The 24,026-nt window shown below is 31.4% G+C and overlaps 3 protein-coding genes across 4 annotated transcripts; 2 read left to right on the top strand and 1 right to left on the bottom strand.

The window, feature by feature from the left end:
• Positions 1–1,200, top strand: LOC138935164 (uncharacterized). Its single transcript, XM_070299590.1, has one exon. The coding sequence runs from the start codon at positions 1–3 to the stop codon at positions 1,198–1,200; it is 1,200 nt and encodes a 399-aa protein (XP_070155691.1).
• Positions 1,201–5,927: 4,727 nt separating this feature from the next.
• LOC138934491 (SEC23-interacting protein) lies at positions 5,928–22,350 on the bottom strand. Of its 2 annotated transcripts, none has more exons than XM_070298299.1 (9): positions 22,007–22,350; positions 11,968–12,411; positions 9,887–11,646; positions 9,100–9,585; positions 8,320–8,470; positions 7,740–8,200; positions 7,258–7,627; positions 6,821–7,148; positions 5,928–6,738 (listed from the first exon to the last, which is right to left on the bottom strand). In XM_070298299.1, the coding sequence occupies exons 1-9, from the start codon at positions 22,134–22,136 to the stop codon at positions 6,483–6,485; spliced, it is 4,386 nt and encodes a 1,461-aa protein (XP_070154400.1). In that variant the 5' UTR covers positions 22,137–22,350; the 3' UTR covers positions 5,928–6,482. The 2 variants fall into 2 exon arrangements, with proteins under 2 accessions (XP_070154400.1, XP_070154399.1); XM_070298298.1 differs by having other exon boundaries at positions 5,929–6,738; positions 8,320–8,497.
• On the top strand, positions 13,642–21,155 carry LOC138934492 (uncharacterized). The gene is made up of 9 exons (XM_070298301.1): positions 13,642–14,026; positions 14,293–14,342; positions 18,159–18,265; positions 18,470–18,700; positions 18,818–19,161; positions 19,852–20,008; positions 20,280–20,406; positions 20,509–20,682; positions 20,877–21,155. The coding sequence occupies exons 1-9, from the start codon at positions 13,716–13,718 to the stop codon at positions 21,062–21,064; spliced, it is 1,689 nt and encodes a 562-aa protein (XP_070154402.1). The 5' UTR covers positions 13,642–13,715; the 3' UTR covers positions 21,065–21,155.
• Positions 22,351–24,026: the final 1,676 nt, after the last annotated feature.

The following is a 24,026-nucleotide window of genomic DNA, read 5'->3' on the forward strand; positions in this document are numbered from 1 at the left end:
ATGACCGATATCCTTAATATCGGAGGTGAGCCGGTCTTTGACAATCGTATCGTCAAGATCGAGACTCACACGTACAACCCGTACGCCAATACGACGTTTGAGCACAGCGATGAGATACGAATACCCATACAACAACAAGATCTGTATACTTTGCCGTATGAGAGTTTTCTGTACATCGAGGGAAAATTAGTGATAAACAAACCAGCTGAAGGGTTTGATGTTGTACTGGGGAATAATTGCGTCGCGTTCATGTTTGATGAGATTCGATACGAACTCGACGGTGTGGAGATTGATCGTAGCAGAAATGTGGGAATAACCAGCACACTCAAGAACTATGTAACGATATCTTCCGATAGAACCGTGATTATGAGAAACGCCGGCTGGGATTCGCCTATTAACACGAATGGATACTTTAATTTTTGCGTACCGCTCTACATGTTATTGGGATTTTGCGAGGATTACAGGCGCGTGGTGATTAACGCTCGTCACGAATTGATCTTAATACGATCGCGCAACGATAACAATTGCCTGATTGGAAATTTGGTGCTGGAGCCTGTGATCGACATATTCAAGATACAATGGCGAATGCCGCACGTCGTATTGAACGAGATTAACAAGTTATCGATGCTGCGCGCCTTGGAAAGCGGACAATACCTCAGTATGGGTTTCCGCTCGTGGGATCTGTACGAATTTCCGCTATTGCAGTGTACAACCAAACATTCGTGGCCCATTAAGACCTCGACTCAGCTGGAGAAGCCGCGATACGTTGTTTTCGTTCTGCAGACGGGTCGGAAGAACGTCATGTCCGAGGATACGAGTCGATTCGACGACTGCAAATTGACCAACGTGAAACTCTATCTGAACTCGGAATGTTATCCGTACGACGATATGAATCTGGATTTCGATAAAAACAGATGGTCGATTTTGTACGACACGTATCAACGTTTCTGCAAAAATTATTACGGATACGAGTATCTCGAGCCGAGTCTCACCGTCACGCAATTTTTACGTAACGGTCCATTCGTGATCATCGATTGCTCTCGACAAAACGAATCGGTCAAAAGCGCAACCGTGGATGTGAGATTGGAATTTGAGTGTAAGGAGAACGTGCCGCCGAATACCACAGCGTACTGCCTCATCATACACGATCGCGTGATTCAGTACAACCCGTTGACCAATGTTGTGCGCAAAATCACCTAAGTGTGGGGGGGGGGATGAGACGATATAAAATCTATAATACATCAGGATCAATCGCAGTCTTCTTCTTTTCGACGTGCTGATATAAAAAAAAAACGTCATGTCCGTACCAACGTTCGTGGACCTACAAGGATTCTTCGTCGGGATGAAATTTGTCGTAAAGGAGGTGGCGGTGCTGAGAAAGGGGACCGTTCTGGCGCATTACATTTTTACATACCCCCTACCATGGAATCTTCTCACAAAATCCGACAAATCGTGTGCTTCCTGGCTGATCGCGAATCACCATGGATTACGATGGGAAGACGGAAACGTACCGTACAGCATGGCTAAACGCTTGATTACATCAGCCGTGCTTGGAACAGAAGAGGATGGCGATACGTCGACTCTCGTGTACGTCAAGGGATGCCAGAAACGAGAATGGCTGGTGGATTTACTTGAGAATTATGCGAGAGAAAACCTAATCATCGAGACTTTGGATGCTGATTACGAAGATATTGAATCTTTAAATAATCTAGATGTTACTAATACTATACGATGTGGAAAACATGTTAAGAATTGTGCATTACAGAATGTATTAAAAATATTTAATTGGTGGTTGCAACGTTAAAAAAAATATTTTTATAAATAAAATGTGTAAACGTATTTAATGTTTTTTATTTCTTATTCTCTCCACTCCTTTCCTCGAAAGTTGTTTCTAAGAATTCTTTTAACATTGATCGTTGCCCCTTCTCCTAAATTTTCTGAGCATTAATCTCCCACCACATCATATTTTTGAAAATAAGCGTATTATCGGTTAGTTTTTACACGATCAGTGTCGCGTCAACCGTTCTACTTCTCATAACTTAGAAAAATGTACTCCGCCGAAGGAAACAGCAACGGTGGCAGACGCATGAATTATTACGTTCCTCGAGATGAAATTAGGCCGTACAAGAAACCGCTTGATTTGTAAGTATCACAAATTTTCATATATATATATATATATATATATATATATATATATATATATTTTGTTTTTTTCCATGCTATTTCATATTTAATCGTATTTTTCAGACACGGTAAACCTCGTTGTATACCACGTATTTTGATACGCAGATTCGCTTTGACGCGCACTGCGTATAAATACTTGGATATTGGAATCAGCGTTGAATCACAGCGTGGAATCACATCTTACGTGGAATTACATCTCGGCGATAACCGAGGCAATCAAATCGTATTATCTATTGACACATGGGAATCGCTAATGCTGAAACGAGCGGACGTTGAACGACTTGTGCAAACGCCCGATCATACACCAATATGGATTAACGATTTAACAATCGAGATTGTTAAAATACACGATACGAGTGTTGTAAAACTTACGTTACGCGATTCTTGCTTGTACATGAAACCGTCAACTATATTTTTCTTATTCGAACTCGAACACTGTGTTAATCATGAATATTTGAAGCTGTGTGAGAATTTAGAAGCTGTAAATGAGAGTTTCGATCGATTTGTTGTTAATTTGCAAGGTAATATGTTTGGCGCCGAGAAAGATAACGCTGTTAAAATCTTGCGCGATGTTTTTGATAAAACATCTATCATAGATTGCGAACTATTAGCTTATGCTGTGGATGAAATTTTGTCTGAAACCTTGAGACGAGGTGATGTATTTTAACATAAATAAATGTGCTAAAAAAAAAAAAAATGAAAAGAAAAAAATGTTTATTTCTTTCGCTTCCCTTCCCTTCCCCACATATAAGATAGATATGTAACTGTGGCGCGACCGGATGGGAGAAGGATAGGGCGAGGCGTTCGCGAGTAGGAAAAGGAAAGCATTCTATGGGTGTGGGAGAAGGATAGCGCGAGACATGCACGAGTAGGAAAAGGAAAGAAGGAAGCACAGAAATAATCGACATTTTTAAAATCTAATAATAATATGGGTATTTCGTTAGAAGAATTTTATTATCTAGTCGGTATCTTTTAGTTTTCTACCAAAAAATTCCACTTTCTCTTCCAAAGGGACTCGGGCGCTTTGGCGTTCGTATCACGCGATAGTTTTAATATCTATTGATAAATAATAATAATATGGGTATTTCGTTACAAGAATTTTATTATCTAGTCGGTATCTTTTAGTTTTCCACCAAAAAATTCCACTTTCTCTTCCAAAGGGACTCGGGCGCTTTGGCGTTCGTATCACGCGATAGTTTTAATATCTATTGATATGTACATATGTTGATCGATGGAAAATCGGAAAGAAGTATAGAAGAGAGTATAGAAAGTGTTAAAAAAGTAATGAATTTCATGTATAAAATATATTTTTATGTTTAACATATTCAAATCTTATTTGATTTTTATTATTGTGCTATACATGAAAGCAACATTATATCTTGCGAGACGCTATTTGTTCATAATATAATATAAATATAATAACCCGCCTTTGTAATACACCGCGCCGATTCGGCCGCACGTGCAATATTGCGAGACACTATTTGTTTGTAATATAATATAAATATAATATAATAATATATGTATACTGTCACACACACACACACACACACACACACATATTTTTTAAATAATCAAACATTAATACTGATAAATAATATTTATCAAATAGCATAGAAAAATGTGATAAATATAGATACAAACATTTATCACAAATCAATAGAAATGCTATATTTATTAAGTAAAGGAAAAGGAGGACTTTGGACGAATGATTGTTCCTTATCGGCTTTCACCCGCGTGATATCATTCCCCCGCGGCACCAAAATCCCCCTCCGCCCGCGTGACGTCATGCCCCCTCGCCCGCAAGGTTTCCCCTCGACCCGCATACCCCTCGGAGGACCTGCGTTAGAACTCTCCTAGTTCTACTACTAATAATTAATAAATATCATTTAGTAATACAAGTAATTTTTTTAGTTTGGAATATAAATGAAATATATAATTATTTTTTTTTCTGTTTTGTTATTCTAAACATATAATATAATACAATATACATACATGTATTTTTTTTACATTTGCATAATTTCTTTACGACAATTGATCACAAATTATATTTACGAAACAAAAAGAAAATCTGGCACAAATTTTATCAGTTTATATGATCAAATGGATGTTGGCCGAATATTTAAATTACTTCGACATTTATAATTTTTACTATAGAAAGTTTACTTTTTTTTATAAATATAGAGCTTATAAATATTCACATAAGTTTACAAATATATACATTCATCATATAAAAAAATCAAATGCATACTATAATATATTATACTATACATACACTGAAATAATTCTTTACTTATATGCCACTATATACGCATGTTTGATAACATAAACAAATAAAATATATGAAACTTTCATTTTTCGATTCATAAATCAATAAATAGCTGTAAATAATGATTAATTGGTATAAAGATTATTTTTATTGCAAATGAAAAAAAAATATATGTATTATACTAATAATATGTGTGTGTGTACGTTATGTACGTGTGTGTATACGTTACGTATACGTATGTGTATGTATACGTTACGTACGTGTTTGGGTATGTTATGTATGTATGTGTGTGTATACGCTATGTACGTGTATGTGTACGTTACGTACGTATTTGTACGTTACATTCCATTGTGTGTGCATACGTTATGTACGTGTATGTGTACGTAATGTACGTGTGTGTGTACGTTACGTACGTATGTGTGTGTGTATTAATATGGTAAAGAGAAATACATGGAAGCACTTTAACTTCTTCGATGTCTATATAGTTTCACGATTCTTGTTATAATTTGACGAAATTACAAAAAGATTAATGTACAACGTGACTTTTCATGTGCATGATTATTCGCCTGACAATATAGGCTTGGCTGTACGTATTAAACGCCGTCACGTAAAAGCTGGCACTTAATTTCTCCAATTATAACATATACGGATCACCATGAAACGTGCCAACCGAAAAATTCTATGTCGAAAGGATTTTTTGAAGGAAACATATTTCAAAGTCAGCCAGGCTAGATGGGGAGGATATAGTAGTAGTCGATCAACGACATCAACTTTACGGATCGTGCCCGCAGCGACCACAGTTGCATGTCGAAAGCGGTGCCTCTCGGAACCGCCGAGAAGCCACGAAGTACTGCGAAAAACTTAGTTTTGCGAGGACGATAAATCATCTTGAAATTCGCCGGGGCTGACAGGCATGTAGTTTTACGAGAGCCTGCACGCAAAATGCAAAGCAGTCTCGAACCTGGTAGGCTTGCATCGCAATTAATTAGCGTTTCGTGATAGCCGTGCATGTGCGGAAGCATTCTCTTTTTTTCTTCTAGAACCGCTAAAGCTGCTCGCGCGATAAGGTGATGCTATTCGCTGATCCGATTGAACATGTAACACCATTTTAAGGAACATATTGGCGCACACGCTGCTCGACTGTACGATCAAAATTATTGCCAAAGTTTTTCAGAATTCTATCACGTGTCTCTATGGCTATACCTGAAATACACTTGGAATTAATACTGTTAATATCAGTTAAATAGCGGTTATATAATGATTATATAATATATGCGTAAATTTGTAATCAAATTATATAAAGGAATAAAGTTGCCAAAATGTAAAAAAGAATACTGTAATTTATTAAAATTGGTGCATACATAAGAATCAAAATTAGTATCTTTTTATAATCCGTTTAGACAAATTATAAAAATTTATTTAATCTACGTATATATTTACATGTTATTTCATATTTTTGTCCCAATATTGATATCTTTTCTATGCAATATTTTATACATACCTTCAATCATACAATCACATTTGCATACAACATTTTAATATTTAACATTTTAATGTCAATAATATATTAAATATGCAATTAAACGCAATAATTAGAAATCAACAATTATTTAAACATACCAATAGATCGAATTATTCTTAACATTTTTTTTGTCATTAACATCTAATAACTTGTCAAATAATTTGTTACTACAAAACTAAAAATCGTCAGAGAGAGGAGAATTGATTACATAGGCCGATTTTGTAATATAATGCAATTAATATTTCATATACATATATCTCTTAATTAGTGCTTTGTAATAAAATTTACAAATAATTCACACAAAAACACTGTAAAATACAAAGTTTGATTTTTCTTTTGCATTTTTCTTTTTAATATCAATGTTAGATGTGTCATTTTTATCTATTTATTTTAGATACCAACCGAAAGCAAATTTCTTTCTCGATGATTTATTATCGCATTAAAAGAGAGAGATTAATTTTACTTCTGTTATATATTCAAAAGAGTAAGGTCGGAAAGATGTGTCGTCGATCATGATTTTGGTACAAAACCAGTCTTAGGTGGTGGACCAACAGGTCTGCCTGATATGGGTACTGTAGGATCTATTCCCATAACAGATGTTCCTACGTTAATTTCATTGTTTGACAATGCAGTTGCTAAATTCAAAGATGGCGAAGGAGACACTCTCTCAATTGACATTGTTTGCTGAGGAAGTTGCGCATCTGTTTGAATACCTCTAAATCCATATATTTCCTTCAGTATCAATAGCATAGTATCCTCGGATTCCCTAAAATTAATCAAACAATATAAGAATTAGTAGGCAGTAAATATAACGTAATATTTCTCGCAACAAATGTATCCAGATTTACCAGTAACAGATATGGCTTGTAAGAGCAAAAATATATTCATTAATATATTCAAAAGGCGCTTCTTGAAGCACGTAATCTATTCTTCGACCACCGTTAAGTTTTCCTATTTTTAAATTGGCACCACCATCGTCGTTGTTATGTTGATCTAATATACTAGGCTGCTTCTGTAACTGTTCCTCGACAACTTTATCGATCTCACGTTCCAAAACTTGATTGTCTGTCTTGTGAAATAAGGCTAACTGATAGAAAGAGTTCCATGTATTTTTTACGGAATCAATTAACTTTTGTTTCAAATCTGCTCCGACACGTGCCATCGTTTCCTTTAATTCTGCAAATCATAAATATTAATAAATATATGAATTTTCCTTTATTAAAATTTCTTATCATCTAAATTATCATATATGTATATTATAAAAATAAAAAATTTTTAAACTCACCTAAATGCATTCTTTTCCTGCCTTTGTGATGTGGTATCAGCATAGGTCGAAATTTGTGAGCTTCAGGATTAATCAAGGACTCTACTCTATAAGCTACTGGATCAAAAGGATGAAAAATGTTGAAGAAAGCTGGACAAGTGGGTAGAGTAAAGTTTTCTCCGAGAGTATCAATTCCGCGAACCGTTACAAACATGCCAATTGGACTGCCGAGAGCAAAAAATGCACGCGGATGAAAATTGAGTTGCGGATAATGTATGTAAGGTTGGCCAGTTCCTGCCGCGCCCATTACAACATAACTGATTTTTCTACTAAGACGTCTTTTCAGAACAGCTGCCGGCATTGGCTTAATGGGCCCAATACTATCATTATCCTGCGATAACGCGATAGATATTTTACTACTTAAATATTTCAAATTAAGATAAGAAATATTTAAATTATCATAAAATCGAGTAAAAAAGCGATAATTTTCTTTTTTTACTTACACCTTCCTTTTCACTGCCAGTATTGTCATCGTTTTTCCCGTCTTCTTCTTCTTCTTCTTCTTTCTTAACGGGTTTTTGATGACACAATAAATCAAACAAGATTAAACTGCCCAATGAATGACCACCTAAGTATATTTCTCCATCAAAGGTAGGATTTCTTTCTTTGAATAGAAAGTGCAATCTATTTATTTCACTTCCAACGGTGCGCATAATAGTTTGACAATATATGGGACTAGTATAGAAAAGTATATCGAGCAAAGTATCATTAGTAAAATGCCGTAACTTTGGTATACTCTCCAATGTGATAGATTGCAATTTTTTGTCGATTCCTGTATCCTCAGAATGAAGTGTTGTATGCCAGGAGATTGGCAAAACTTCTATTCTGTTTACGATTCCTTGCTCGCCCGCAGTACGATAATGTGACTGCACCAATTGAAGTGATATAGTTCGAAATTCATCAACTGACAAAAAAAAAAAAAATTATAAGCATTAATATATCGAAATTAGATATTTATAGATTTGATAAGTGATCATTATAAATAGTTTATCCGCATTTAACGTTACATTTTTCACAACTTACCGACTTCTTCTACAGTGCGGAATTTCAAATCGCAAACACTACCTATACCATGAACGAGAAATAGGAGATGATCTACTTTTTCGGGCTCACCCTCGTCTATATTGAATTCATCGACTCCTCTTTTAACAACTCTTGGTCTACTTACAGCACCCTGTAAATATGTAGTGTCCTCTGAACCCTGTAGAAATTAGGATCCACCATTTCAAACAGAACCATGCGTGTATTATAAAAAATCGCGTCTTAAGGGGTAAAATAATTTATCAAAAATAATAAAATATTTTTAAAAAATAAATTGGAAATAATGTGTGTGATATAAAATAAAATATAATTTAAAAAACACTGAAAATATAAAATGTTATGTAAGACAAAATTAAAAGCTTAAGTGAAGCTTATGTAAACTATATAAAACAAATCATTCTTAATAATATATTGAACATATAAATTGCATATAAATTTACATAAAGAGTAAATAATTTTTTAACAGTACATTTATTTTGATAAAATAAAATAATAATATAAAATGTTTAATCGCAGTGACAACGAAACAAACTGTACAATATTTCAACAATAATAAAATCTAAAAAAAACTATGAACAAACATTTTAATACAAAATTCATACAATTACTCATCAGTGCAATTTAGGATCATTACACAGTTTATTAAGCAGAACTTTTATAAATTCAAATTTTCCAATTAAATATTTCCAAATATATGCTGCTTTAATTATTATATAATTTTATTTTAACGTTGAATTTATTATATAAAGCTTATTTTCTTACTACACTGTTTCCCCAAGATCCTGCCAAATCGGGCGAAGTTAGTTGTAGATAATGAACCTGGACTGTTGCGCTATGGAAGATAATATATTCTCCGTTATTCAAATCAACTCTTCGATTCCAATTGTTCGTAAGGCATGCTTGCTTGTATTCCTCTTCGAGCTTTACAGCAATGCTTTCGTTATAAGGAACATATCTCGATTCAGTTGCTTCTTTGAAGAACCAAGAACATCGTCTGACTTCGGTAGGCGCACCGGTCCAATACACGGGCGTTCTTTGACGACGCAAAATATCGACGTCGTAACGACCACCCTCAATAGCCACTATGGTTTCAGGCGTAATATCGGTAGAATTATGTATTTCTTCTAACTTTAAACTATCCTGCATAGAAAACGGAAGCCATAATGTTTTGTTCTCCACCTCTTTACGGTAGAACCAATGATGGTATACCGATCTGTACTGCATATGTTTATCAGAAGATCCAGCAGCCTAAAAAATATTTATTTTTTGTAAGTATAATAATATATTATTATGTATTTTTTAAATAACAAAATAAAACAAATAAAATATAGCTAAAAATGTTCTACTTATATAAATACAAGTATAAAAATATTGTCTAAAGAATTTATTAATAAAAAGATAGAGAAAAAATATAAATTAATTACATATATATATAAAGAAAATTTATCAATATTATTAGTAATTTGTATTTAGTGGCAATATTTTATGAGATATTCTTTTGCCCAGTCTTATAAATAAATTAGAAATGATGTAAGCGAGATATTTTTACCCAATTTTGAAAACTTGGTGGAATAGTATCTGGTGTAGTACGAATCGGCGCATTAACCGACATTTGAATAGGGTTAAGTGTGGCTGATCCTGTTGGTTCAGGTATTGCTGTTACCATCGAGACTATAGGCGAAGAATATGCAATATTTTCTGCATGAGCAATATAAGATTGCTGTAATCCACTGGTATTCTCATACAAGGATGGGTTTTGATACGATTGCTGTTGAGAAGATTTTTGATTGTATGTATGTGAAAAAGTTAGTTGTTTAGGCAATTCATTTGTAAATTGAGCAGGATTATAAAATGTTGGCGTTGGCGATTGGCTGGGCACGTTATATACTGGCTGGTTAGATATAACGTTTAACACCTGCGATTGAGAAGATTGATCGGCATTCCAAAACGGTACGTGAACCGTGGAATCAATCGCTGTAGAATTAGAAGCCGAATTTTCTTCAACTTGCTGCGAATTTTTTGTCGCATCAACTATTAAGGTACTTGGTTGATCATAAGAAGGATTTATATTTTTCTCCTGAGAAAAATTTAAGAATCCGTCCGGTTTTGTCGATTCAAAGAATACACTTGCCGACTGCTCCGTTAGTTTCGACGGATTGTAAAAACTGCTTTGCGGAAGTTGAACAGGCGGTATGTAATTCAAGCTTGATCTTTGATCTGCGGGTCTGTCTGCATATACAACGGAGCTTGGCATAGATGTCGATTGCGATTGGAAATATTGTGGAGGCAAATGTATGTTCGACTCAGCCGCTTGGTTATCTGTTACAACCGGATTGTTATCCGTATGTACTTCCGGACAGATCACAGATTCCGCCGCGGGCTCTTGCCCAAGAAATACGTCACTCCAAGTATCACTTCCAGGCTGAGCGGTTTTCTCTTGAACGTCATTCAACTTTGCCGTGTATGATTCATCGATGAACTCATTTGTAGCCAGCGGTGTCTCGCTCTGCGCTTCGAAAGATTTTGTTAATTCAGTAGTAACGCTAGATGAAATCTCATTAATTTTTGAAAAGGTCTCGGAAGTTGTCACGCAAGGAGAATCTTGTTTTTGCTCTGCCAGTAAATGCTCCAACTTTTCTGTCACCTTGGCTGCTGATATCGGAGTAAATGTCGCTTTTGTCTCCTTCGATATCAATGACGGTTTATGCGCAGATTCTGTAGTTGTCTCGGGAATATCGTCTCTTAAAAATTCCGACGATGATTTTGGTTGATTTGGCTTTCTAAACGCAACCACTTCTCTGTCTAAATTAGATGCCGGTAGAATATCTCGATTCACGTAAGGTGCGAACCCGGGGAATGAGACGTTCGCCGGAGTGTTCTGTGGCGTTGCGGGCTCCAATATTTGCGCAGGTATTGGTCTTGATAACGACGAAACAAATTGCGATGGCGTAGATACGGAAGAACTTTCAGAAAATTTATTCTGAGTTGTAAATGTTACGGATGAGTTATATGTTGTTTCTGTTGCAACTGGATTGGATCGAAATGAGCTATGAAGAGAACTATTTCCCGATAGCTGCTCAAACTTTGGAAGCTGTTCGGGTAAAGAACTAGTCTGTTGTACGTTAGAATTGCTACCCTGCACCGATTCCTCCGACTTAAACGGATTCAAAATGGTTGGCGGTGCAGACACATTTTGAGTAGGAAAGTATGTTTGTACCGTTGGGCTCGGCTTTGCATTGTTGGTCGTTAAATCAGGTGGAGGCGCATACTTCAGCCGTCGTTGATTACCAAGTCGATAAGAAACAGGCGCTTTAAAAAGAAATAATAATTAATTCTAAAAAAATTTTCTCCTAAAACATAACATCGTTGCTATATTATATAATAGAATGAACTAAATGTACAATAATTATGCGCGTGTGTAAAAATTAACCTTGGATTTCTATTAATTATGATTTTTTGGAATTGCTTTAAATCATATTTTTCACGTGTCACTTAGTTACTTATTCAAACATTACATAATTAACTAAAGATTTAATCAAAAAAACTCGTAATAAAAATTATTTTAGGTCATTAGTAATTATGTTAACCGAAAAACATAATTTTATTTACAAATTAATTTTAGACACTCACCATAACCAGACTGAGGTAAACTGGGCGGAGGATTCGATACAGTATCAGTGGAACCGCAAGCAGCGAATCCTGATAAGTTTGTATTTCGAGGATTCTGAGAGTTAATTGCTAAGAATCCTGGTATTTCCGACTGAGAATCATTATGTTCTTGTGAAGATACGTAAAGATTAGGTTCGTGTACCACTCCGCTTGAAGTGTTATCGATTGTTTGATTTATTTGCGATCCAAAAGCGTCGGTTTTAGCTGATGACAGCGACAAGTTCGGTAGAGAAGAAAGAATCGTCGTGAAATATCCCGATTTTGCTGGCTGATTCACTGTATCCTTGTTCTCCTTTGACTGAAAAGATGCATCCGTAGAAAAATTCTTCTGTGCCTTTGATGGAGACTGAACCTTTGATTGAATATTAGCCGGCTCCTGTCCTATGAAGTTGTCGAGCTCGGCATCTAGAAGAAAATGATTTAACTTACAATTATCGATTTCTAATATATTATTTTTTAATATTATATATTTGATTTTCTGATATATTTGTATATATATCCGTGATATATGCGAGAAATATATAAAAATATTTTGTCTACCGTTATTGCAAACATCTTGCAATAATTCATGTAAATATAGGCAAACATGCTTAAAATAAAAAATTATATCACAAAAATAAATTTTTCTTAATAATATTTTTCTCTTAAAATATAGAAAAAGCATTTTAAAAAATTAAAAAATAGATACATTTAATCATTTTTAATCAATCGGATATAATAAATCGTCCACAAAAAATATCTTCCTCTAGACAATTGAATTTTCCATGTTATTTATGAACTGTCAATATTAGACAGGATCCAATGAACGTAAGAACCAATGAAAAAGATAATGCTATCGATAATGCTCTTACTCTTTGACGTAGTCTTTGATTAGACGAGCATCCTGAGAGATACTTTGTATTATTGTTTGATGTTTTTACATTGACGTAACTTATTCATAAGTGCAAATCTTTAAAGGTAATTCACAATAATTAACAATGACATTCGCGAAATTAAGGAAAAACTCATTAATAGTTTTCAAAGATTTCGTATTTGAATTATTAGATATCAATTCTTTGGCATCGTCATTAAATTATTATAAAAACAGACAACATATATATTAGTAAAAATACTTTTATACTTGTATTTATTCAATAAAAAAAATTTATTTCTATTATACATAATCATAAAAATATATACAATATCATTAAATTTAATATAAAATATAAAACACTTAATAATTTGATATATAGTAATTAAAGAAAAGCTAAAGCTTTTACTCTAAATCTTATTATATAAGTATAAATAACCAACTTATTCAAATTTTATTTTACTCTTTGTTTTAATAATGAAAAATGTTTATCACTTTTTCTCAATATAACTTTGAAACACACTATGAAGAATATGCATATTATCTCATAAATATTAATTCTATAATTTAAATTATAAAGCATTTAATTTGAGATAATTACATAATATTAAATACTACAATATTTAAGTAATAAATTTATCCAACTATTGTGTATCAAGCTTTACTCATAACGAGATATCTTTGATTGTGCAACGTACGTTACGCCCAGATTTACTTTTGCACTCATGTTATCGTCAATGTAACTGAAGACATGTTACCCCTTGGTAAACTCATGTGAACGAAACTTTATAAGTACGCCGCACATTTTTACTCTAGTCTTTCCGTCGAGTCTTTTCCCTGCGCTTAACGTGCTTACGTCATGAAATCACGCGTGTACTGGCTTTTTGTGATATGTTATGTAACTTGTATTCTATACAGAAATGCACTCGGTGTATCAACGTCCGTAAAAGTTTTCACATCGATTAATAACGCTTCTCGATCGGAGAAAGATGCGGGAATACTCAAATCAGAAAATACACGAAATGTGCAATCAATCGAGACAAAAACGAGATTGGATGGGATTACTCTAGAGAATGGCTGGTCTAAATTTGACATTCCGTTAGAATCTCCGAAGGATCTATCTGAAATGATAAAATTTCCAAGTGATTTTTTAAAAGAAAGATGTTCTAGGTTTGTTATGTCAATTTGTGTGACAATATATATTTATGTTAATAAAACTAGAAGAATGATTATATAGACGAAACTTTAATTCTTTTTCTTATGTTCTAATTGCTTATATTGTAGATGTGTGAACATTAATTTAAAAAAAAAAGCCAAAAAAGATATATATATATTTTATTTCTCGATATATACAAAATATACGTAAATAATTACAACTATTTTACAAAAATTAATTTGTATGTGAAATAAAAAAAACAAAATATTTTTGTTGGAAGGTACTGCATACAACAAGTAAAAACTGGTGAAAACGATTCTATTGTTAAAGGTATTTATCTTTTCTTTTCATTCGCCGGAAATGAAAGTAAAATAAAAAATATAAAAAAATCTTAACGTGGAGATATTACATAAATCATGTTTTATTAGATTATTAATATTATTGCCGTTGTTTATCATATTCGATTGAATGACGTATATAAGTTTTACAAATTATGCCATTGCTCTTATTGTTAGTTTAACTTTTAACATTAGATATCTTGAAAATAACTGATAACGCATGATTAGATAATATTTTAAATTATTAACACATGATTACAACATAACATATACTGATGATAATGATTTTATTATAAAGAATATATTAAATAAATGTATATATATATATATATATATATATATATATATATATATATATATATACATTTATTTAATATATTCTTTATAATAAGATAATATATTTTATATATATAATAAATTGATTTGAAATACAAATTATATATAAATTAGTTTTATATAATTATTTTGATGTTTTAGATTATTTTTTATTGGGTAATAGCCCGAATACAAAGACAGAAAGACATATATCTATTGATAATAAAATTCAATAATTTTAGACTATTTGACTATTGTCAAGTAAGTTATTTTTAAAGAAACATCAATTTTGATAAATACTATCACATATCTATTAATTAGATATTTATCTTTATTTGAGCTCTGACATTGTAAATACTATAAATACTACAAATATAGAAGAAAAGTCAATTGATCAACACAATAAATTTAAATTCAGAATTTAATTAAAGCCTTGAAACTCCAAAATTCATATTTTAAAGTTTAAAGTATTCTTTAAATACCACAAAAAAATTCTCGGTTAAAATATATATAATGCATTTTTTTATATATTGCAGAAAGAAATTAGTGTACAGGGAGGAGGGTTAACTTGAACGAATATATCAAAACCAATTTTCATAAATAATGAAATTGAAATTTTAATTAACATTCTATGTATGTGTGTGTGTGCATAGAGAGAAAATCTTTCGCAAGCAGTTCTAATTCTATCTATAAGCACATACATCCGTGCACGTACACATACTCTATTTTTTTATTTTTATATACAATAAGAAGACGGTATTCTGAATATATGTGATTTTGTTCTAAGTATATATCTTTAATTTTGTTTATTTATTCGTGGAAAGTATTATGTTGACGTTTATAATATATATTAATTGATAAAAAAAAATATATTCATTGATCTGAAATAAGATTATTTAATTAATCTTACAATTAAAATAACACACTACATACACGCGATTGACTAGCGTGAAAATATATCAATATCTATTATTCTATTCATGCGATACTGAATTTTTTAATACATATATATCACAACTGTCTTCTATTTACTGAAATATCTTTTGTGCAAAAAAAAAAAAACACCATTTAAACCGTGTATGAACAAATTGTAAAAATCATATCATACTAATTTTTTTACTGATGTATTTTTAGATTATTAGATCTATGTAGAACAATGTCGCTACATCCATCTAACCTTCATACACCAAAGACAATATTGATCGAGTGATTGCTTAGTATTCGTTGTATTACACTGAGCACAGATAGCCACATCACACAAGAATTCATACTTGCACTTATTATAATATTTTATTTTTGATTGATAGACGATATACCTTTCTTTTCACGAAACCTTTATAATCAGTAACTCAATTCAGCTTTAAATAATACAAAGATAAGAAATTTAATGATTCTCTTATCAATAAATTGTGATTTTTTATCATCAATTTTAATTTACTATCTGAACTATCGAAATGTTTATTTCAAGAACAATTTTTTCACTGTCAATATGCACATTAACGGACAGAATGAGGCGGAAACCAGGAATAATGATATCGTTGACATGTTGTACGCACAACACGGAAAGGGTAGTTATTGATGCGCGCAACCTGCCACCAAGAGGGTGGTGCGTGAAACTAACAGGGGTGGGAAATTTAAAATACGACTTAAATGTAATCACTTTCTTTGAAATGCGATGAGAATAACGTCACGAAGAATAATTAACGAGTGATAATCGAAATTGTAAATCTTGATTATGTAACGTTATAGCTATGCAACTTAAAATTATGAACTTATTTTTTTTATATGTATGTATTTATAAACTCTTTTTTAAATTTTCATTTTTTATGAGACGTTCTTGGTATAATTAATAAATAATTAACTGTCAAACGACAAAAGTATGTCAATTATATTTTTTTCTTTGGCTTTATAACCTGGTTATAAATAGCTAAAGAAATTAAAATAAAATAAAATATAAAATAATAATAATTTAAAGATTTTCTATATATATATATTGATTATTGCATTTATAAATATAAATATGATAATTTTGATAAAAGGTCTGTGTGAGACGCAATATTATTTTAGTATTAAAAGAATTGATTTTATCATTAATAATAAAAGATAAAACAAATCTTGAAATACAAAACAGTTGTGCTCCAAAAGAAATTGATTAATAAATTTTATATCAATTTATTGCATTAACTAAATAATGCTAATTAATAATAGAATTATAGACTATAAATCAATAAATCAAACGACTACGTCTCGCAATTTTACTACAATTGTGCGTAAGAATCAGATAAATTCCCTTATCACGATGACTAATAATTGGATTCTTATCACAATCAACAAGACAAAACACTCACTTTTATCTTTGCGCGATTTAACTGTCAAAAAAACACGCGAGTTGATCTTGGGTCCACACGTACTCTTGCGCGGCTGCCAACTTCCTCATAATACGGCAGTCGTCTTACAACTGCAATCCATCGGTTTCTGGCTCGCAGATACACACAAGATTGTGCAATTCACGATGCTCTTTGGCCACGGCTCTCGCTCAATCCCTCTCTTTTACTCTCGCTCATTTGCATCCTTAGGCATATCAGCCCATGCAGAAAGAAACAAGATTTTAATAAAAAATTGTTTTCTGTTTTCTACACAATGCGACATTTAAGATAGAGTTAATGAGAAATGGATATATATACAAAAATATGCGATCGTAAATAAATCTACGGACGTTTCTTGTAAATAAAATTTACACATCTACTTTCGGCCGTACCATTGAATATCTCGAAACTTTGCCAAGGTTATTATTATTCGTATAATTATATTTTTAGCCAATCTACGAAATATCTCTATTTCTATTAGTACATGGTAAATAAAATTAGTTGTAGTTTTGAAATGATTGTAATTATTTCAATGCTTATCTCTTTTGTATAATAGAGATTCCTTGATATTGTATTTATAGCTTTGTGTTACACTTTTAATTATTCTTTGCTTTTCAATACTGCAACAAACTTCAATAGAAATCTATTGCTTTCGTTGGCATAGAAAGTTAAATAAAGTCTTTACAGGTGAAAGTGAAAGTTCTGTTTATGCATTCGAAAGATGAAATTTCCGAAATGAATTCCAAAAAGAATATTGCGTGCATCATTTAGCAAACTTTTTAAAAATTGATATAATACATATATTAACTGTCAAACGACAAAAATATGTCAATTATATTTTTTTCTTTTGCTTTATAACCTGGTTATAAATAGCTAAAGAAATTAAAATAAAACAAAATATAAAATAATAATAATTAGAAGATTTTCTATTGATTATTACATTTATAAATATAAACAATAAAAATTGATATAATACATATCATTTATGTATAAAATACATAATCGGATAAAAAACGAAACATTAAAAGAATATAATATTTTACTACACTATTTAAAATATATTACTTATTAATATTATATTTAAGAAATATATTATTATAAATTCTTATTTTTACTATTTCTTCTAGAATTCAATACAGAAAAGGACTCTAATAAAATATTAGATGAAGGCATAGAAAAAACTAAAGAAACGAATATAAATAAGAAAATTCAAGAATTCATCAATTTAAGAAAAGTAAGTTGAATAGCAGCACGATATCTTTTTACATCTTTTGTACATTACCATACATAATTATCAGGATATACTTTTACGTAGTCATTACAATCATGTATATATTCTAAAGGATATTCCCGAAAATATTGGCAACAATCAAACCAGTATATATGCAATAAATTCTAAAATAACTAGAAGACCAAAGAGTTTGCGCGCGTGTTTCAGAGATCGGCAGAAATTATGGATGAAAATAAAACAAATAATGACGACGAAACAATGGATTTCTCTGATGTATTATTGCCTTCGGTGGAGACTACTGTAGCAAGAAACTTCATCAATTATTCGGTTTTCTCTCTACGCGCACGTAATAATTCTCTAACAAGCTATGGTGATATTAAAATTCCAAAAGATGCATTAAAAAATAGCAAGGCATTTAATGGAAAAATATTAGTCCTTGTAAGACAATTTTAATAAATATAAAATACAAATATACATATATATATTATATATACTGATTTTCTTTTTCTCTCTCTCTCTCTCTCCCATTCTATAAATAAGATTTTTACTGTACAGGAGCAACAACAAAAAGCTCAATCGCGATCATCGGAAATTGCATCATTAAATGAAGATATCGATACAAACGATGTGAAACTATCCACTAGAGATAATGTATTAATGCAAATACATACACAGGATAGCGATCAAGATTTTTCAACGAAGTTTGCTAGAAATATTGGAAATTCTTTTGAAAGAAGAAAAATACTGCTAGAAATTAATGCCAAAAGTAACTTGATTGCTGCACCAGGAACAACACACAGAGTGCTATTTGATGTGACGAATAATTGCGTGCTTCCAGTGAGATATGCAATTCGAGCGAGAAGTTTGCCATTTAGAATATTCAGCATCATGCCAACTTTGTAAGTAAATCAACTAATAAAAATAAATAAAGATTAACTCGTTTTTGGAAAGATTTAAATTAGAATATATTGGCCAATACAAATCGATAAGCATTGACGTTCATATGACGTATATAATATATTTGCAATTTATATAATGTAATTCACAGTAAATACCAGTTTAGATTTTTCTTTATGTCCTTCTCAACCAATGCACAAATAATAAACTGTTGATTGAATAAAAAATGCGAATCTGCATATATATAGCTTTGAGTACAAATCTTACATCAATAGTAGTGATCTTTAAGCAAAAGAAAATAAGTAATATTTATACAAAAATTTGTCACGCACTGTTCTGTTTAAATAAATTAATTAATATAATTAAGATTATTACGATTAATTTATTGAAATTAATATAACCAACTTACTAATTTGTAAATAATATGGATTATATATTTTGAAAACAAATTATATATTAAATTTTATTCTTTAAGTTAAAATAAGTATTATTTCTCTGTTTTATGTGTGTATAAATTTTTATATTTAAAAAATTTATTAATTTCACTGAAAAAAAAAAACTAAATTGTATTAAAGCAAGCATAATTAACACGAGCTATAAAAAAATGTCATATATATAAAAGCATCCGTATGATTGTGCTTTGTCTTTGCTTTTGAAATCTGTGGTTATCTTTGTTAATTTGTATGCAACAGCTTATGGTTGTATCCAGGACAGACAACTAATGTAGCCGTGGATATCGTTGTACCATTGGATACTCAAGATACTGTCAATACCCTCACGTTGTCTATCGATGGTACGGAAATACCGGAGAAGACAGTTTATGTTTACGTTCAAAATGCAATTTCCAAGGTAAATAAGTGAAGATATATAGGCAATATTATATATATACAATTCTAATTTTCTTTCATATATAAATTCCCCAACTTTAAAGAAACAATAATTTATAAAAAATAATAATATAGAATAATATAAAATAAATTATATGCAACGCGAGAGTTACAATGTATTCTAATTTTATATTTATATAAGATTGTATATTTTATGCCTATTATTATTATAAATTGTACTATAAATATACTATATAAATTTTTAATTATCTATGATTTCTCTTTGCATTTAGAGCATCGATAATGTAAAACCGATAGTGGATTATACGTTCAATAGCAATTGCGCTGGTAAACTGGACAAAGATCGTTGTGAAAAAACATTTTGGAGTGTTGACATCAACGTTCAAGATTCCGATTCAGGTATTCGACAAATGTTTAATAATATGGATAGATAATCAATATATATAATTACCAACCAAAAGTTTCTATTTAATTGAATTACTTATGGTTTTTTTTACGTAGGTTTAAAACGCGTTATATCGACTCCAAATGGATTATATTTACGCACAAAATTTATAAGCGGCACAAAGGACCGTGTTACATTTTTTTATTCATCGACGTGTTGCTCAACAACAGCTACTATTACGGCAATAGATGTGTCAGACAATGAGTATTCTCGTAGCATCGACGTCACAGGTAATATTTTTTTTTTTTTTATTGCCGATAAATTTCAATGTATATTTGACACATTTATTTAACAGAAATTTATGATAAATATAAGATGCCGTAAATATGAAAATGGCATGACTGTATAATGTTATGGTTATGGGTAATATAATGTATAATAGTATCAAAAGATAAAATGTCATGATAACATCTCATTTTTATAGCATGGGACAATCTATCGCAAGGAGAAATAGCAGCTATCGTACTTGGTGCATTACTACTACTGTTTCTTATAATACTTCTTATTATTGCAATAATTTATTGCGTTAGTAGAAGGAGTAGTCACGATCTGCCTTACACACAAAGATATGGTTCTAGACCGCCTGTTAGATCTGAAAGAACAAGTTTCTAACAATATGTTTAATGCGAAAATTAGCTATCATTATCACAACCAACTATATCATAAAAATTTTACATTAAATTTCTAAAATATCTATTATTTAGTGTATATATGTATAATGCAGTTAATAAATTTTTATTGTAAAATATAATTGTGTTATTTTTTAAATGTTACTAAATTGAAATTTAAATTACATTACTGTATATAAATAGAAAAAAAAAATATATATAAACTATATAACTTTCTATATTTTAAGTTGAATAAGAAATTATTCATTCAATTACTATTTAATAAAGAAAGCATTAATATCACTTATAATAGACATATTATTAATAAATTTTTTTTATGTACATGTAGATTCTTTCAAATTCGCTAGTTTGTTTAGATTAATTGCATATTTTGAAGTTTAGATCTTTATATCTTAATATTCAAATTTTATTTGCATATATAATTTTATTTGCATATATAAAGAAAGCATATAAAGAAAAAAATCTTATATATTGATCTTTGTATCATTATTTGAGTTCTTATGCATATGCTTTATGCGACTATATAAATTTGGGCATAACTAAATGTGTGGGCCAAATGGATATACTGAATCTTATATTTAGATAGATATAAATGCCTTATGCTCGAGTCATTATCAGGGACTTCTATCGCGTACTGTCATTTCTCTCTGCAATATCGACTGTGTAAATGATGAAGGAATAACAGATGTTTGCCAACGAATGCATTCTGGCAAATACAGAGGCACAATGCAAGAAAGATCAAGAGCAATAAAACGGAGCAAACGGAACAAAAAAGAATCATTTTCCTGAAGAATTATTTCTTATGATTACTTCTTTGCAAATCACACTTTGAAATCGATCGCTATCCAATTTTCTGTATTATCAGGTCAAATCATATGAAAAATATGCTGGACCTCACCCAGAGCTTCTCGTTGAATAAACTTACCGTCTCGGAGTACAGCTGACGCGGGTGTAACTGGTACTAATAATGTATTCTCCGCGTAACTGTCAAAGGGAAAGTCAGGACCAGCAGCGGACAACAACGGGTTTTTCACTTTACGCGATGAGTTGTTCATGTTCACTATGATGTCGGAACCCACACAGTCCACAGTGGCACTGACATTTAAGCGTAAATAAACACTGTGGGACTTCAAATGCTCTTATTGAAATGCAAACCCACGTTATCTTATCGTCCACGTAAGCATGTGCTTATCAACCTATTTAATAGTGAACACGTTGCGTTGCGTTGTACCTCTTCGTGCCCTTATGGAGCGTGACTGTCTCGGACAATCGTCGACTACGTTTAGGAAATTTTGTATGTTTCCGTTTGTACATTGGTATTATATCTAGGGTATATCAAAGATGGCGCTAAAATTCGCCATATTTGTATGTATATCAGATATCATAGTCAGTACTGCAGACTTCTATATATTATACCTAGATTGCTAACACGGCTATATCTTGTCATCACATGTTGACATGTGAAACAAACACAGCTATTTAATTAGATAGATTGAAAGCATATTTATAGTGTATATGTAGTATAAGAATGTCTGTGGCCAGTACATATATATTAGATGCAAAAATTTAAAAAAGTACATGTCACATGCTTTGAATCAAAATACAAGTTTTATTGATTAATCATAAATGAAATAATCAGCAAAAAATAACAAAAAAAAATAGAGAATTATGTGACATTTAAATAATTTATGGAAATTATTGTTATAGACTGAAGCCTGTTATACAGAGAAAGGGCCACGCCGCCGTTTTTTGTAAGACACTTTTTCTAGCTAGTAGCGCCAAATGAATCCATTTTAGAATCCGCAGAACTACATGGCCAGAATCACTTTTCGGTGCCACGGTAAAATGATCGGTTGGTGCATATACGTGGATTTATAATTGTGGATCAAAAATGAAATATTATAGATTTATTAATGTTTTATTAACTGCGCGTGATGCTTTGTCATTCTAGTATATACTCTCTCTACGGACAGTTATAATAATCTCCACCGACTATCTAGACATAGACAGTTATACCACAGATGAATAGACAGATAGCCAATGGCCTAGGTTAAGGCGAGACTGCCATTTCCGTGCTCAGATTATCGACACACTATGCCCCTTACCGACAGACTATGCCCCTGGTTTGAGTCCAGACTAAATATATCCGATTTTGTCGACAGACTATGCCCCTGGTTTGAGTCCAGACTAAATATATCCAATTTTGTCGATAGACTTTGCCCCTAGGTGCAAATCCGGACTAAATGACCGCGAGACGAGTGTGACAGTCTGAGAGATGAAATGATGAGAATAAACATGAGATTAATAGACAGATCAGTGACGCGATATTGCAGCGGTGGTAAGCGGCCGGCAAACTAGAACAGTTTATGACAGATAAATTAATTATTTCAACAGTAATATAAAAGTTAATTATTATATTTTATATATATATATAAAATATAATAATTAACTTTTATATTACTGTTGAAATAATTAATTCATCTGTCATAAACTGTTTTCGTTAAGTCAAAGGAGCTTAAATCAAATGTAAGGAGAGAGTGACAGAAACGCAAACAAAGCTTCTAGGAGACAAAAATTGAAACAACAAAACGTAAAAGAAGCGTTCTTTTTACGTTTCGTTGTTTTAATTTTTGTCTTCTAGAAGCTTCGTTTACGCTTCTGTCACTTTTTCCTTACATTTGATTTACACTCCAATATTTATTTTTGTCAGAGTTTTGCTTCTTGGCTATCTATATGTAATATTTGACTTTTTAACATAACTATTTTAAATATGATAATACTAATACTTATAGTTTTTCTTTCAATAATTTTTAATAAAATTATACAATGCAATATCGCTTGCATTTAAAAATTTGTTTTTTGCGTCCGATAAAAAAAGAAACTATTAAAATAATTGGATTAATGCTAGGAATATATTTTATTTTCGTATATATTTTTTATACATT

The sequence above is a fragment of the Polyergus mexicanus genome, unplaced genomic scaffold (assembly GCF_030449975.1).
Source record: "Polyergus mexicanus isolate NDT 795.1 unplaced genomic scaffold, iyPolMexi1.0 SCAF_7, whole genome shotgun sequence".
Lineage (NCBI taxonomy): Eukaryota > Metazoa > Arthropoda > Insecta > Hymenoptera > Formicidae > Polyergus > Polyergus mexicanus.

Bases quoted from the DNA above. Each gene is read 5' to 3' on its own strand.
- LOC138935164 (XM_070299590.1), top strand. From the start codon at position 1: ATGACCGATATCCTTAATATCGGAGGTGAGCCGGTCTTTGACAATCGT.
- LOC138934491 (XM_070298298.1), bottom strand. From the start codon at position 22,136: ATGAACAACTCATCGCGTAAAGTGAAAAACCCGTTGTTGTCCGCTGCT. The intron at 8,498-9,099 runs GTAAGAAAATAA...TAATTTCTACAG, and splicing joins GATCTTGGGGAAACAGTGTA to GGTTCAGAGGACACTACATA. The intron at 7,628-7,739 runs GTAAGTAAAAAA...GCGTTATCGCAG, and splicing joins CTGGCAGTGAAAAGGAAGGT to GATAATGATAGTATTGGGCC.
- LOC138934492 (XM_070298301.1), top strand. From the start codon at position 13,716: ATGAAATCACGCGTGTACTGGCTTTTTGTGATATGTTATGTAACTTGT. The intron at 14,027-14,292 runs GTTTGTTATGTC...TTTTGTTGGAAG, and splicing joins TTAAAAGAAAGATGTTCTAG to GTACTGCATACAACAAGTAA. The intron at 18,701-18,817 runs GTAAGACAATTT...TTTACTGTACAG, and splicing joins ATGGAAAAATATTAGTCCTT to GAGCAACAACAAAAAGCTCA.